This window comes from Miniopterus schreibersii (genome assembly GCF_964146895.1).
Source record: "Miniopterus schreibersii genome assembly, chromosome: 2".
Lineage (NCBI taxonomy): Eukaryota > Metazoa > Chordata > Mammalia > Chiroptera > Miniopteridae > Miniopterus > Miniopterus schreibersii.
In genome coordinates this window covers 22,752,107-22,769,019 of record NC_138102.1, presented here as the reverse complement: position 1 = coordinate 22,769,019, position 16,913 = coordinate 22,752,107, and the positions used below count along the sequence as shown (strand labels likewise).

Sequence of the window (16,913 nt, the reverse complement as noted above, 5' to 3'; positions counted from 1 at the left end):
AAGCTCAAGAACTAAAGATATTGAAATCTAAATGGCAGAAAGAGAGGAAAAAACAGGCCAGGGAGTACATGTTGTCAAAGGTCACATAATGAAAAACAAGGATTGAAATTTGGCAGTGCTCTTACCTGTGAAGTAGTCGGAAGCCTTACTCTTGGGCGTAGGATGAAGAACAATGAGATTAGAGAGTCACAGGTCTGTTTCCAGCGGGGCTTGGCTGGGTGGGAGAGAGGACAGCCACATGTGCACTGTCCACCCTTCCTGGGACTTTGTAGTGAAACCGGGCACTGCCCCATCTCCTGGACAGGGGGGTGTCTATTGTGGCCCAGGCTCACACTGGACCTTGGTGCCTGCCAAGTGCCAGAGTTGGGCAGGCTGCTAAGGCAACTCAGTCTTCCTAGTCTCCCTGCTGTTTACATAAAACCCTGAAAGGCTGAAGACATGAAACAAAATGCAAGTGCAGCAAGTTGGATAGATATGTAGGGTCAGAAATGTGGATCAGTAGGAAGAACCTTAATACCAAGGGTGGGGTGGCTGAGCTCTATGATGAGACCTCTGTTTCTGCTTCAGAGAGAATCCTGTGATGGGTGGAATGAAGGATTTGGGACATAGGCTTCTCTTTTGTGTTCTTACTTGGTACTTTTGAGAAGTCCGTGATGGCTCAGAAAGGGGCGTCCCTCTCTGAATCCCTTTATACCTAGAATGAAGCCCTTTTCCTTGGGCATGGCTGGACCAGGCCAGGAAGGCTTCAGGGAGAAGATGACCTGTAGCTTTGTCAGAAGGATGGGTAGGAAAATGCAAATTTAGTCTGGAGTGCACCCTCTGCCTTCAGAGGGATCAAGTAAGAAATAAAAAAGGGAGACAAGCCCTGGCCGGTGTGGCTCAGTTGGTTGGAGTGTCGTTCCATTCACCGAAAGGTGGCAGGTTCCATTCCCGATCAGGGCACATACCCAGGTTGCAAGTTCGATCTCCAGTCTGGGCGTGTGCAGGAGGCAACTGATAGACGTTCCTCTCTCTCCCTTCCTCTCTCTCAAAAAAATAAATAAATAAAAAGAGAGAGATAAGAGCTGAGATGTGCCTGCTGCGCGTTTTTAAGGCCCTTCTTCAGGGATATCCCAGCTCAGGGCCTGGGGCCAGCCAATGGGTCAGGGCACACCCCAGGCCTCTTCTCCCATCTGTCAAATGGGAACACTCCTGATACTCCACCATGGTTGGACTGTGTCTCTTGCTTTTCTGGGGCTGTCTTTGAGTTTAGACAGCTTCATGACCAGGATTAGACTCGTACCATTGTGTTCCCTCTAGTCCTGGGCTATGCTCTATGTAAGCGAGTTTCCCTGGAGATGTGAGTAGGCCAGGCTAGCAGTTACCACCCGAGATGGGGGATGCTTTCCCTTGTATGATTAGGGTTTCTGTGTTGAATTTCAAGACATGGAAAAGATTTAGAAAGATTGCGAGTGCTGGGATGGAAACAGAGAATAGCTGGTCCAAATGGCTACACAGAGACCCAGGGAAGTAAAATGATTTACCCAGGTTTACACAAAAATGCTGAATTCTGCTGACTCTGGACTTAGAGTCCTTTCCTCTGAAATGTGCACTCTTTTTTTTTTTTCTCTCAAAGCTTTTGTTTTCCTGATTTTGTAAGAATCCACCACTGAGGGATAGGGGCCCACGGATCTCTGCAATTCTGAAAACAGTGCTCGACAGCTCGCCCAAGGGTCCGCTGGGCCTTGGACACGCCCATGTTGGTCTTGCTGAAATCAGCCTGAGCACGCATGAGTTTGGAGGGCTGTCCCGGCCACCAGCATGTTTAAACACCATCCAAGAAAGAATCATCAGAATGCACCACTGAATACCCAAGGCAACAAATCAAAAAGCCCACCTTCTCCCCACCCCTCAAACTCTCTGAACCAGTGGTTCTCAAGTGTGGTCCCTGGATCAGCTGCTTCAGTAACACTTGGGAACTTGTCAGAAATGCTAACTCTTGGGCCCCACCCCATTGCTACCAAAAGAAACTCTGGGGGTGGCTCTGCAATGTGCTTTTGTAACAAGTCCTCCAGGTGATTCTGATGATACTGAAGTTTGAGGACTCCTCTCTCAGAGCCAGGGACAGCTCATGGCTTTTCCGATTTGTTGGTTGTGAAGCCTATTCTCCACTTTTTTTCATTCCAAGAGACCATTCCACACTCCAGCTTGCCATTTGTGGGAACAGTAGGGGGTGGAATGGAGAGGAATGGAAAACAGTGACCCTGCGGCAGGAAAAACTGTTTGCCTTGGCAGGTTCGCCTGGACTTGGAGCCAAGATTCAATCAATCCTAGTGATTGACTTTATTTAAGCCATTCTCTTCTGCCTCCTGCTTGGGGAGGTGGGGAGGAGAGATACAGTGCTTACTGGAAGGGGAGGGGTCCAGAGCTCTTCTTTGTCCCATTCTGCTGCTAGAGCTGCCAGTGCACACGTCTTCCCAAATAAAACCACACCAGGCAGCTCTTTGCTCTTAAAGTGGGGTTTTCATTTTGCACCATTAGCTTAAACCAATGGGGACTTAACACAATCCATGAAATCAAGCAATTAGGCAGTGAGATCCTGGCTGGCTGACATCAGTGCTGCGTGTGTGTGTGTGTGTGTGTGTGTGTGTGTGTGTGTGTGTCTATTGGGGAGGGGCCTGTAAAGTTGCAAACTCCATTTTCCTGCGTTACCTCTCCCATCTCCCCAAGATGTCTGGGGTCCAGAAAACAGCAACATCAATTAATAATTTGCCCTAAGTAAGTCACTAAGGAGCATTTTTTACATCTGCCGTTTTTGTAAATGAGAGAAAAAGAAAGCTGCTTTCAGTCTTTTTTGGGGGGGTTTATTTTTCTTTCTTTTTTTCTTTTTTTCTTTTTTTTTTGGTAGCATAGGTCCTGCAGCCAGTAAATGCATGTAAGTATGCAGCGTGTGGTTTGTGGTCAAGGGAGAGAGTCTGAGTTATTGTGACCAAGTGCGAGCTGCTTTCTTTGCTAAACGAATTAATGATGCCAAACACTGCCCCTGCTGGAAACAGAGAGGTCTGTTAAGCCTCCATTGCAGGGCCTTTGTCAGTAGGACTCATTTGGCCCTACTGCCTCAAAGCCAGTTCGCCACGGTGCCCAGACCCTCTGCTGTGAGTTGGAAGGAGGCTGCAGTTTCTCACAACCCAGCCCTTACCCAGCGATGTTACCCAATTTCATATGCACAGTTGGGTTTGGGGATGGTGCTTTCTGCCTCAGGGATGCCCACCCAAGAGATTTGTGAAAATGGGTCCAGAAGTAGAAAATCGGGTCCTCTCTGTTTTTATTACTTTGCGAGGTCTTGTTATCTGAACAGGCTTTTTCACCTGGAGGCTCTATGTGGGATGAGGGATGTGAGCTGAGGCCACAGAGCTGATGTCGAGGTGCCCATCTGTGGGTTCCTCCTAATCCAAGGGGCCAGTAATAGGCTACTTTGTATGGAGTTTGCCAATCTAACCCCCCAGCTTCTCAAATCATCTATTTGGGAACTTTAGCCCTCTCTGCAAAAGAAAGCGATTGAGGAAAAAAGCAAGTCACTAGGAATCTGGGTATGTGCTCTGTTATCTGCTGTGGGATGAATTTTCATAAACACCGATTAGTGAAAATGGGTCCACGTGCTTGTCTAGTTGTCCCTAGAATCTTGCAGGCACCATTCATCCCCTCTTGCTTTTCTGCTTGGAGGAACTATGGAATAAAGCAGTGGACTCTGCTGGAGAGGCTGGGGAGCAGGTTCTCAGCAGAGCTATGGGAACCTCCAGCTGAATGACCTTGGACAAGTTATTTTTGAGCATCAGTTGAACTAGGTTTAACATCCCTTTCAGTTCAAAGGAAATAATTAAAATTCTAACTAATTGATTTTTTTATCTAAAGAATGATGGGGATTGAGTAGATCTGTAGGTCACCCTCTCCCCCCAAAATCAATGGAAAAAGCAGAATTCTTACTCAAATATAACCCTTAAGAAGTCCTAACTACTGCCAACCTGCTGTAGTTGAGGGGCAGTGGAGGACCTGGAAATATAATCTTTGTGTTTCTTTTAAGATCTCACATTTTGTAGATTCATGTATATTTTAAGTTATTTAGACACTACACACCTTTTAAAAAATTTAAGTTTTTTGCTTCAAAATAAGTACAGTTTAAAAAGTCAAATAGTAATAAAAGGCTTTTAACAAAAAACTGCAGTCCCTTGCCCTGTGCCTTCCCACTACTAACTCCCGCAACCCAGAGGTAATCATTTTAGCTATTTTTTGGTGATATTTAACGTGGTTATAATTTGATTTCTTAATTTTAATTTTTAGACATTGTTTATTTCTGTTATTGAAGATAAAGATTTACCTGTTTTACACCATCACCCCACTTCTCCCCAATAAAGTTATATGACAGTGTTGGTTAAATTCATACTCAGTGTTTAATTTTTTCTAATTGTATAAATGTTATCTGCAGCTGAGCCATGTAGTGTACTGCATTTATATTTCCTTTCTTGTACACCTTTTTGTTTTTCCTTGAGTTGTTAATTGCCTCATTTTTGTCCCCAGTTCTTATGTTTGTATTATGAATTCAGCCCCAGAACTTATCTGCAGGTAATCTGTCTGAGTCTTCTTTCCTCCTGTTTCAGTCTGGACTGGTTGAGCTTTCAACCTGCCACACAGTTGTTCTGGAAGAACCATTTTAAGACTTCCATTGCTTTTATTTTAAGTGAGATCTTTGTTTTTCTGAATTCTGTGTCATCTTGTTCTGCATTTTTTAGAGTACATTCCTGAGAAAAGTCATGTGGGAGATAATTTTCCTTTAATCATTGAATATCTGAAGATGTCTTTATTCTGCTCTCACATGCTGACTGATAGGCTCGGTATCAAATGCAGGCATTTTAAAGGCATTGATCCATTATTTTCCAGCTTCTAGTGTTGCTATGGATAAATCCAATGCTATTCTGATGCCGTTCTCTAGAGGATTTTAAAAGTTCTCTTTATCCCTGGTGGTTCCAGATGTTATGATTCATTGAGCCAGGGCTGTTTAATTTGAGAAGTCGTGTTCCTCATTTCTGGGAAATTTTCTTGCATTATTTCTTTGATATTTTCTCCCATTCATTTTCTTGGTTCTCTCTATAATGCCTTCTATTCAGGTGTTGAAACTCCTGGATTGACCGTCTATCTTATCTTTCTTCTGTTTCCCATCTCTGTGTCATTTTGTTCAGCTTCCTAGGAAATATTTTCAACCTTACCTTAAAGTACTTGCATTGCATTCTTTACTTCTGTTCTTATGTTTTAAAATTCCAAATACTCTTTCTGTTCTCTAAACATTTTTTTAAAACAGCTTTCTGTTCTGGTTTTATGACTGCAATATTTTATCTGATTTTATCTTTGTACAAGTTTTTTTAATGTTCCCTACATTGTCTCTGTTATCTCTGAATTATTATTTTTCGTTTTGTATGTTTTGGTCTCTGTTGCTCACATTTAGGGGCTTCCTAAAATGCCTGCTGATCCTTGGCTGGCCATTTCGTGAAGCACTGAATTGGAAGCTCTTTGTGTAAATGCATGGTCTATGATTTGTAAGGTCTCATTTTATTTTATTTTTTGTGGGGCCTCATTTTAGAGTTTCGGAGCTGTAGGTCTTTTCTTTTGGGCTACTAGCTTCTTTACATAGGAACCCTTCAGTTCCCTGGCTGGGGGATATAAATGTAGTGTCCTAAGGCCTGAGGGTCTGACTGTTCATGCAAACTTCCACTAGGGCAGCACTTCACCACCCTGTCCTGTCTGGTGTAGCCATGCCCACAGCCTGTCTGGTTCACACCTTCTGTAGAGAATCAAGCTCTTGGCTGCTGCTGGAATTGGTGAAGGACAGTCACCTGGATTTATGGCCCAGGCTGGTAGATCTGAGTGTCCTCATACAGAATTTTACCAGCTCCCGTGTTTAACACAACTCCTGTAATGGGGTGCAGAAGCACCCAGTGGCCCCAATTCCTGGGTGTTTCTGAGGCCTGCAGTGTGGATCGACTTGTTTCTCACTGGCAGTGAGGTTTCGGCTTTTCCTCTCCCTGTCAAGCCAGGTTCCACCACCCACTTGCTTTCTCTTACACTAAATGTTGATACGTTCTTGTTTTCTTTTACCATTTTTCTACATGTGTGTATAACTGTTTTGTTTTTTTACTACAGTTTTAAACTGACTTCAGAAAGGAGTGGAAATGATTGCGTGTGCTCAGTCTGATATGTTTGGCTAGAAGTGGCCAGTGGTAAATCTACACAAACATTCCAGAAGCTTGGTGGTTGTCAGTGTGGCATACCTTTCCTTTCCACTTCCCTCTGGTTGTTAGCTCTCTGGAATTCACCCTCACCCCTGTGGATCCTGGCCTCCCACGGGTTGTCAGGGACCCCCGGATTGCCAAACTGGGGGATCTAGTCTCACACTTATTCTTAAACTCTGCAGCATTTGGGATCAAGGAGCATTTTCTCCATTCAGAACACCTTCCCCCTGTGCTTCCTGAGATACCGGGCTGCCTGGCTTTCTCTCTGTGCCTGTGATGACTTTAGCAGTAACTCTTCCTCCTCTCCCCCGTGTGTAGGTGCTCCCCGGGGTCCCTCATTCTCTTGTCTTTGTGCTTTACTCTTCACTGTAACTACTATCTGTAATCAGATGAGTCACACATCTGGTTACTAACTCAGCCCCATCCCCACCTTTCCCCTCAAGTCTTTCTTGTATTCCTGCAGCAATTCCACATTGTTCCTTGTCTAAATGACTGGCCTTTGGCTAACAGTTGTCCTACATTGACTCACCCTATCTAGGTAGTTGGAAGAGTGGTGGCACCATTAGTATAAGCAGGTCAGGAGGAAGAGATGGTTTTGAAGAGAGTGTGGGTTTGCCTTGAATGTAATGCGTTTCCTGTTCCCATTTCAGCCTCAGAAATATGGCCAAGCCTCACGGGAAGTACACCAAGGGACTGTAATTTGTGAGCAAAAAAATATGGCTTAGGTGACTGAAGTGGAATGAAGCTTTAAGGGCCTACCTGAATATAAGGGATTATTTATTTTAAGATTGCTGAGAAAGACCTAAACAGCCCCTAATTACAACCCTAAATGTGGGGTTTTCACAGTTTCTAGGTCTCTGAATTGTTGCTCACAGGGACTGGTGAGGTGAATGGTGGGAGTATACTCTAGTCTTGAAGGATGCTAAGTTGTTGCTAAAAACAAGTAACAACAGAAATACCCTGAGAACTGTTTTGTTTGTTGTGTTGTTTTGTTTTGGTTCAGAGTCTAGCTGCTACAGGTAGCTGAGGTCAAGAGCCTGAGGCCGATGTGGCTTCTCCCCATGTGAGTGGCTCACCAGGAGGGGACAAAAGTATGAGCACAGTGTGGGGATGCTGGAGATGAGCCTTGCTGGCTGCCTGGTATTGCCCAGCATGGTGCCTCCGAATAGTAGTACTGCTAGGCTTGCAGACTTCACTCTACACTTTATAGATGGAAAACAGACACTCAGCCCAAAACCAGATTTTGCGGTCACACAGTTAGAACCCAGGACCCAGGGCTCCTTCCACCGCACCAGCTGCTGCCTCCTGAGGCATCTCCTCCCTGTGCACCACCACCAGGTGCATTGCAAACTGAGAACACAGTCCAGGGGCGTAAGCCCTGGGGGCCAGGCACTGTCAGCAGGGTGGGGGCTGGGAGGGGAGGAAGAGGTGATCAGTCCCAGGCTGCTCCTGGGCCAGCACCCACCCCTGTCCCAGCAGCCACTGGATGAGGCATGGTGGGGGGCTGCCCACGTAACCACAGGCACAGGGAAATCAACCTCGGACGGCTAATCGCCTATCCAAACATTGTTGGTAATCTGCATCCCTAAAATAAACCCTTGAAAGATGGAAAGATGTTAGTAATTTCTGGCCATATGTGCCTCCTCCTTCCCTACTTTCCCCACCTCAGAAAAGAAAGGGAGCCAAATGGCAAGGAATAAAGAGCCTAATGCAGAACACATGTCCGTCATTTGATTTCCCCTCCCCGCACTGTCCCCCCGCTTATGTAAACTAAATTCCTTTACACGGTCATGGCAAAGGACCATTAATTTTTGATTTGAGTTGTGATTAAAAGCAATACAGTCAGAAGAGTGAGATAATTTCCACTGAAGCAATATCATTTGAAACCCAGTGGTGGTGTGGTAGGAAAGAGCGGGGGCTCTGGGGTTAGGTGTGGGTTCTACTTCTGATTCTCTTTCTTACAAACAGTGGCCATGTGTTTTCATTGCTTAACCTGAGTCCTTCTTGATTGTAATAAATAATCATGAAGATTCTTCACGTGGATGCTGTGAGCATTAAATTAGAAGCCAAGCCGACAGCCCGTCTCCTGTGCTCATAGACAGAGGACGGCACGTGGTGAGACCCTAAGAAAGGATGGCTCACTCCTCTGCAGAAAAGAGGGTGCCCACAGTGTCAGCTGGGCATGCATTCACCCCTCCCGGTGATGGAATTGATCACTTCTATGGCAGCTCTTCATTTCCAGCCTTGGACTTTGGGAAGTAGCTTGAGACTCATTTAAACCGCGGGGCCACATCTTAGAGCATCTTGTGAAAGGAGAATTGTTCCAACTGCATTGCCTCCCTGCAGTATTCTTTGCTGCCTTTCTGTGTGGTTTTTCCTTGGCTCTGTTTGGCAGAGAGGAGGCAGGGATGGACACTTGACTTTGCCTGGGCCTGAGCACTGTGTCTCCTCTGGCTGGTTCCTCACTCAACCCTGCTGAGAACCTTTCTTATTTAGCGAGCCACACAGACTAGAACAGTTGAAGTCTTTTCTCAAGTGAACCCCAGGCACAAGGTTTGTAAGCCAACAAGGGAAGCTTAACCAGGTGTGGGCCTGTTTGGACACGTCTGGGGTAAGGTCCGCTTTCTGTTCTACACCCCCCGCTGCTGGTCCCATGACATCTGTCCATGGTGGGGGTGGGAGTAAAGCATAATCAGAGGCGCTGGGCAATGGCTGGTTCGGGCTGGGGGAGAATTAAAGAAAGGAACTCACTCCCACGTGTGCGGGGAAGCCTGGACCAGCCTGTGAGGTCAATGGTAATCCTCAGCGAGAGCGTTCTGCTGCTCGGTGCCCAGTTCCTGAACCTTCTGCCACTCTTAGGAGTGAGGCATTTCATAAGTGACACCAGGCCTAGGGTATTATATGGGGTTAAGTAAGCTGCAAGGTCTGGAGTCCTTGTGTAAGAAAAAGAAAGCAGTGGGAACATGTTTAATTTACTGACTTTGACTCATTCATTAAAGATTTGTTCCTAGGACATTTTCTCCCCTTCTCCTTGTTTTTGGGTTAGGCCAAGGGTGTGTTTTCTAATCAACTAAATATTAAGTTATAAAGCCTTCATAAATGCAGCGTTTCCTTTGCCAGAACAACCTCTTTTACCATTTCACAAGTCAAGTCATTTTGAAATGTGGATGAAACTGGGAAGAGTTCGAGCTCCTCCCCCCGATTTTCATGGCCCATTTAATCAGTGCTCTACGTTTTGGGTTCATTATAAAGAATTTTGCAACCATAGGGTCAGCATGGGCAGCACAGTGATTAAAAGTGCACATTCAGACATGAGTTTCCCTTTAGCATTAGGGACTTAACCCCTTAGGCCTCAGTTTTCTCACCTGTGAGTTGGGGAAAATAATGGCACCTCCCTCATGGAGTTGTTGGGTTTCATTGAGGAAATGCGTGGAAAATGCTCAGCACACTCCTGGGCATGCCATATGCTTTCATAATTGTTAGCTGTGGTTATTTAGTTCAGATTTAAGCCTTTCCTCATGGAGTGTGGGTGGAAGTTTTGTGTTATTAAGAAGAGGGGGCTGAGCCTTGGCTGGTGTGGCTCAGTTGGTTGGATGTGGTCTTATGCACCAAAATGATGTTTTTCTCTCTCTTCTCCTCTCCCTTCCTCTCTCTCTAAAAGGCAATTAAAAAAATCTTTTAAAAAGGTGGGGGCTGAGTAATTTTGAATTCAGAAGAACTCAGAGGATGTACAAATTATCTGGTGACTAGCATCTAGAAAATGATTTCCAACTCCTTTGGAAATATCGGGACTGGCTGGTCTTAGGACTGTTACAGCGATGCCGTGTATTAATGCACTAACAACTTAGAGAGTTGTCTCCACACTGATTTATCTTCATCAAGGGACCCTGTGCAGCCATCACTAAAGCATCTGGTTCACACGTTAGCATTAAAATAATGTTAACTGCCTGGCTGGTGTGGCTCAGTGGTTGATCACCGACCTATGAACCAGGAGGTCATAATTCGATTCTCTCTCAGGGCTGGGTATGGGGGCTAAATCCCCAATAGGAAGCATCTGGTCAATGACTCTCATCATTGATGTTTCTGTTTCTCTCTCCCTCTCCTTTCCTCTCTTTGAAATCAATAAAACATGTTAAAAAAAAAAAAGTTAACTCAGCCCTGGTTGGGTGGCTTAGTTGGTTGGAGCATCATACAGTGCACCAAAGAGGTTGTAGGTCTGATTCCTGGTCAGGGCATATACCTACGTTGTGGGTTCGATCCCTGGTTAACATGCATATGGGAGGCAACCAATCAATGTTTCTCTCTCACGTCAATGTTTCTTTCTCTCTTCTCTCCCTTCCCCTCTCTCTAAAAATCAATAAACATATTCTCAGTTGAGGATAAAAAATAAATTAATTTAAAAAATGAAATAATGTTAACTCAGGGTGTGTAGAGACAAAGAAAAGAGAAGCCCGAGTGGGTGGACACGCTGGCTTTCCCTTTGTGCAGGGGGATGTGCTGAGAACAGAAGAAGCCCATGTACCAGATTAGACTTGAGAGTTCATCACCCGCGTTTACCTCTTAGGACTTCACCAGGACTTGCTCTCATCTAACAACGGGAAGTCAAAAGAGAGTTTGCTTCCGTTGGGGTCTACTCAGTGGAGAGAACATTGGTGGCAGCCACTAGAGGCTGATTAGCGCTTGACAAAACATTAGGGGTATCTGGTGTCAAACCTCCTTAAAAGGCACGCTGGTGGGGCCCTGATTTCTCCAATGCTGCAGGTGGGCACTGATGTTTCATGCACGTGAGCATGACAATTTGAAGCATCCTGTAACTTTCCCTCGCTGGCTGTGCACACGTAGAGTCTATCCATCTTGTTTAGAGGACACAGCTTTTGAGGAATTTCATGCCCCTTGGATGTTAAAAAAATGAAACCAATATCTTAAAAACACACACCTCAGGGTACATTTTTCTTGGAATGCAAAGGTCTAAAGCATTAGATTATATGGATTATATTGGATTATATAATCCCCTTCCTCTCTTAAAGCATTGTGTGCTATTCTGAGTCACCAAGTTTTCAAAAAGAGAAATATGAGCTGGTTTTGAAAATATACTTGAGACTCATGGCCCTTGTGGCCACTGTTGAGGTACCTACTGGAAGGTACCACAAAACCAAGAAGCAGAAGCAGTCATAAAGGATAACTGGGCCCTTGCTACTTAATTTCTAAAATGGCCTCCTTTGGCCTGCTGTTTGCCTTTCATGTCACCCTCCCCTTCAGCCACAGGTTTGGGTGGTGGGTTTACGTGAAAAGCTGTGTTCTAAAATGCTTCCTCTCTCCCCTCCCCCCCCCGCCCTCCCCATCTCTAGCACTGAGGATGAAAATAAAAGAAGTGAAGAAAGAAAATGGTGACAAGAAGATCGTCCCCAGGAAGAAGAAGCCCCTGAAGCTGGGGCCCATCAAGAAGAAGGAGCTGAAGAAGCTGGTCCTGTACCTGAAGAACGGGGCCGACTGCCCCTGCCACCAGCTGGACAACCTCGGCCACCACTTCCTCATCATGGGCCGCAAGGTGAAGAGCCAGTACTTGCTGACGGCCATCCACAAGTGGGACAAGAAAAACAAGGAGTTCAAAAACTTCATGAAGAAAATGAAAAATCACGAATGTCCCACTTTCCAGTCGGTCTTTAAATGAATCTCTTGGGGCGGGTTGGGGAGGGAGCCGTGGGTTGGGGTGAGGGATGGGGCCTGAGCAGACGCCGGAACTCACCGCTTCTGTGGGTAGAGAACCTTGTAGTCCAGTTGGCTTTCCTCTTGCAGCCCCCCTACTCTACCCTCCACACCCCGGTATAGCTAGTATTTAAAGCTGCACACCCAGGTAAGGAAACCCTGTTAGATTAGGAAGCCTTGTATGATCTCCAGTCTGGAGCAGTGTGTCACTGAGGACAGGAGGTGCAAAACCAGTCACTCAGAGACACGATCAACCCTAGACATAGTCAACCAGAGACACGCTCACTAAAGAGAAAATTTTTCCACGCACACAGAAAAGGGATTAAGCAAAATGTGAGGGACAGCAGCAAAAACTAAGTCCTGCACCTTTCTTTGTGTCTTTACAAATTGCTTGTGGGTCGATCAGTTACTCCTTTGGAAGCAGGAAATTCTAACTATTGGGAAGACACATTACTTTTTGTTTCAGAGTAATTGTTGTGTCTGCTTGAGACAGAGACAAGCACCTGCCACACTTACAACTTAAGATCAGTTCCAGAGAGCAGAGGATGCAGGGAAGAAAAGCACAGCACAGTAAGCAACAGCAAAAGCAACGGGAGGCCACGCCTGCCCTTCCTGCCCATGGGCTTGTCTTTCGCTATGAACCAGCCAGTCTCAGACGCCATGTGAGTGGCAGTTGACATCAGTCATGACCTAACCCCTGCACATGGGGAGGGCAGCATGTGCCTGCCTTTGTGCGAGAAAGAGGAAACACTGTGGCACCAGGCCCGTGGCATGAGAGTGACGATGCTTTTCAGACCCAGGAGGCCATGGTTAGTGGATTTCAAAAAACATAGTTAAAGAAGAAAAAAAAAAAATTACAACAGTCCAGCAAATTGCTAGTCTGGGTGAACCGTAATTGGGTGAAGAGCTTAGTATTCTAATGTCATCTGTTTGTTCATTTCACATTTTTTAAAAGACTAACAACCAAAAAACCCACTTCCTTTTCAAGGGTTTTTAAAAAAGTCTACATTGAGCATTTGAAAGGTGTGCTAAGACCAGGGTCTCTCGTGCATCTGAGGCTACTTTCTAGCAGAGTGGTGCCATCGCTGGGCATTTTGGGTGGGAGGTGGACTTAGCTGGTGCATAGCCGTGGGCCCTCTTTCCTGAGGAGTCCTAGATTGCTCTGGCCCCAGCACGACACTCATCAAAACTCACAGTGCTTCCTATTCCTGTCTTTCCTGTGAAGAAATAGATTCCTAGAAAGAAACTGATTGCCTACAGGTCAAAGAAATTCAGAACTGCCAGCCAGCCTGACCTGCATTCAAAGAAAGTATTTTTATTTCTGTAGAGGGAAAGTTAGACCGCAAGTGTCTCCCCACCCAAGGAGAGAGTTCCGAAGACAACACATCTCTGCAGTTTTTCCTGAGTGCCCTGAGATACTTCTCAAAGCCCTTGTGTTTAATAAGTGATGTACATAAACTGTTTTGCTTAAGCAACTTCATTTCTCTGGTTCAGTGTATAGGAAGCAATTCTAAACAGTCAATGTTAATTTCTTCCCAAGCCTGATTCTTAATTCTCTGTAACACCTCGAGGACTTTAGTGATTGTCCCTCTGGGCGAATGGTTATACCCAACGTGGGTGCTGCAGGGAGGCAAGCTAGTGTTACCCGCGTGCCCTGGACTGACACAGAGACAGTGGAACATGCTGTTAACTTCTGAAGACTCCAGCCTGAAAACCAGCTGCCAACTTTGTTACCTACCTGAGGGCTATCCTGATGTAATTAACCTCTCATAATTAGTGATCCCATCATTTTAACACCTTTTTTTGGTTCTCTCTGACCTTTAATCATAAAGTGTTGGGGATGTTAAGTGATTTGCCTGTAATTTAGGATGGTTTTTTAAAATGTGTATATATATTAGTTAATTAGAAATATCCTACTTTCCTATTGTCAACTGAAATTCAGAGCAGTTTCACGAGTGCATGGATCTGGGTCTTAGTTTTGGTTGATTCACTCAAGTGTTCGTTGAACGTTTGTACCTGATGTATCTGCTTGTCTTGACCGAGAGCATCATGCAACAGGACCCTCATTCCAAAGCAGGGGCCTTGGGAGAGGGGTTTGTGTGGGGTATTAGCAGTTATTTCAGAGAGATTATGGAAAAATAATAGGTGGCCGTGCTGTGCAACTCCCTAAATGGGAATTCTCAGGTAGAAGGTGACATTTTCAGAAAAAGTTCAAAGTAAATTGGAAATATGAACTGCAGTTGCAGTTTTTACCCCAACCACAGCATCCCAGGACTTTGAGTTTTACAGTGAGTTTGAGGCACCCACCAGCTCTGTCTATAACACATGAAAATTTCAGGGCCCAAAGCTGCATTGTTATCACAAACCTTTGTTTTGCTGAACAAAGGCTATAACAAAACCAATGTGCAGACTCATTGGCTTGGTCGTTGGTTTCCAAAAGAGGAGGTGTGTATGTGATTGGTAATTATTGCTAGTGCAAAGGTCATATTTGTAAAGGTTTCAGATAATCATTCTGGGTAGAATCCTGCTAGGTCATTGACAGGACTCAGCTCAACCTTTGACAGATATTAGTGGTTATCTTAGAAGATAGAAAGGGAGGTGAGAATTCCAAGAATACTTTACTTTTAGAATATCCTGTATAACACTTGGCTCTTGGTGCCACCGAATTAACACCAAGGCAGACTCCAGTCAGAGCTCCAGTTTTCACTTGCATCTGTAAATTACAGAAACACCTTTCCTCAAGCCTAGAATCTGTGTTTCTCACCAGACTCCAGGTAACTGTTGCCCTGTTGTAACTCCACAGGTGTGATGGGCTTAGGCGATCTGTTCTAGAAGCACACCTTAGGTAACTCCCATGGAATAATGTACTGGCCATTCTGACCTGTCACCAGCAGATACATAGGACACAGGCAAAATTCTTATTTCCTCTAGTTCTTTCCTGTAGCACTCCTCTTTTAGAATCTAAATCTTCTACAAAAGCTTTGAATACTGTGAAAATGTTTTACATTCCATTTCATTTGTGTGTGTTTTTTAACTGCATTTTACCAGATGTTTTGATGTTATCACTTATGTTAATAGTAATTCCCGTATGTGTTCATTTTATTTTCATGCTTTTCCTGCCATGTATCAATATTCACTTGACTAAAATCACTCAATTAATCAATGATCATGTGAGTTGTGACTTTTTTCCCCCAACGATACACCATTCACCCTCTTCCACTGCACACATACCCCACTCCTGATTTTTTTTCCGTGATGTTTCTGGTCTCAATTAAATAGCTTTCAAGAAGTAGCTGGGCATGAGTGGGCTGGAGAAGCACCCTCACCCGCATCCGACGTTTACCTTCTGCTCCCATGAATAGCTTCTAGGAGTGTTTCTCCTGGCTGTGTGTGTTTCAGATCAGAAAGACGGTTAAATACTTGCTCTGCGAGAATCTATTTTTCAACCCTGCCTGAGTTTCTTCTGCTTTTAAATGCTCTTGCTGCTCTGGCCAATTCAATGTTAAAATTACTGACTAAAATTTGAAAACTCTTTGGTATCTGGAATCTTAGACTCCCATGAGACCTTAGAGGAGACCCTTGTAATTTACAGATGGAGAAACTAAGATGAGAGGTGGCTAGGATTTCCTAAAGAGTTTGGGGCTCCTAGGTCAATGGTGTTGCTGGAACTAGAACTCAGGTCTCCCAAGTCCTAGTCTTGTGGGAATGACGTCTGACTTACCACTGAACTTCCCTTTGGACCCAGAGTGTGGCCTTTGCCAGGCACATGCTGTTTCATATTAGGTTATATACTTATTGCCTAAGGAATTGTTCAGTGTGACTTGTAATTCTGTAAGCAATTACAGTGACAGCTTCAGTTGATGTCATTCCCTGACTAACAAGGCACTTCCAAACCTCAGACAACTGGCAGCTTTATCTAGAAGTGAGGAAATACTCCATCACACAAAACCACACCTAAGCACAGAGACACTTTTTCAGTCATCGTATGGAGACTTGTAAAAATTCCATTAATGTTGTGCTCCAGTATGGAAAGATTTCCTCATCTAGTGTACCTGACTGGTGAACTAGCCCAGCCAAGGAAACTATTAGCATTTCCTTTCAGTTCCCCTGTGGTTAATAAGGAAAATGAATGGCTTCTGTGGCTCAGTGGTTGAGTGTTGACCAATGAACCAAGAGGTCACTGGTTCGATTCCCAGTCAGGGCACATACCCAGGTTGCGGGCTCAATCCCTAGTGGGGGGAGCACTGGAGGCAGCCAATTGTTTCTCTCTCATCGATGTTTCTATTCCTTTCCCTTCCTCTCTCTCTAAAAAAAAAAAATCAATAAAAACATATTTAAAGACAAAAAGAAGGAAAATGTATTTTAGGCTGGGTGTGGATGTCATGGTCACTCCACTGAAGCCCTACCACCATGACCCATGGTTTCCCATTGCTGTTTGAATTTATCTTTTAACATCAGCAGAAGAATGAAATGTGTACAAGGGCATCTTGGCTTCAGCTGCTGGAGTAGCCCCGGAGTTTGGGGTGTCCAAGGGTCAGGACTGCTTGCACCTTGTGTCTAGGATGCTGGCAGTGTCAAAACAGCAGCCTTGTCTTCAAGCTCTATAGCACCCACGCCTCTTCAAGGAATTACACCGGTGCTCGCCGACTTACAGGCAGAAAGAGATGAAGGGCCAGTCACTATGTTTCCAAGTTAGGCTGGTCTTACTTCTAACGCCATTTCCCCACCATGAATCCAGAAGTGCCATCATTTCACTTTTGCTCCTGAGAGAGAAAATCTGTACCCATCATCCAGTAGTAATCAAAGGAAGTAGGGAGAATCTTAAATCTTAGTGTGTATCCCCAAGGGGAACTAGCTAACATGCAATTTCTGGCTTCTACCCTGCAGACATTTGGGTCCAGATTGTTTGCCACGGGGCCCTGGACTCTGAACTTAGAACTGGCGCTC

At 44.9% G+C, this 16,913-nt stretch overlaps 1 protein-coding gene across 1 annotated transcript in view; it reads left to right on the top strand.

Annotated features, from left to right (window-relative positions):
- SFRP1 (secreted frizzled related protein 1) overlaps window positions 1–15,132 on the top strand; it is a 41,054-nt gene extending 25,922 nt beyond the window's left edge. Inside the window, exon 3 of the mRNA XM_081128806.1 lies at window positions 11,609–15,132. Within this exon, the coding sequence (XP_080984932.1) occupies window positions 11,609–11,931 (323 nt within the window). The 3' untranslated portion in view covers window positions 11,932–15,132. The remainder of the gene's footprint in view (window positions 1–11,608) is intronic.
- Window positions 15,133–16,913: the final 1,781 nt, after the last annotated feature.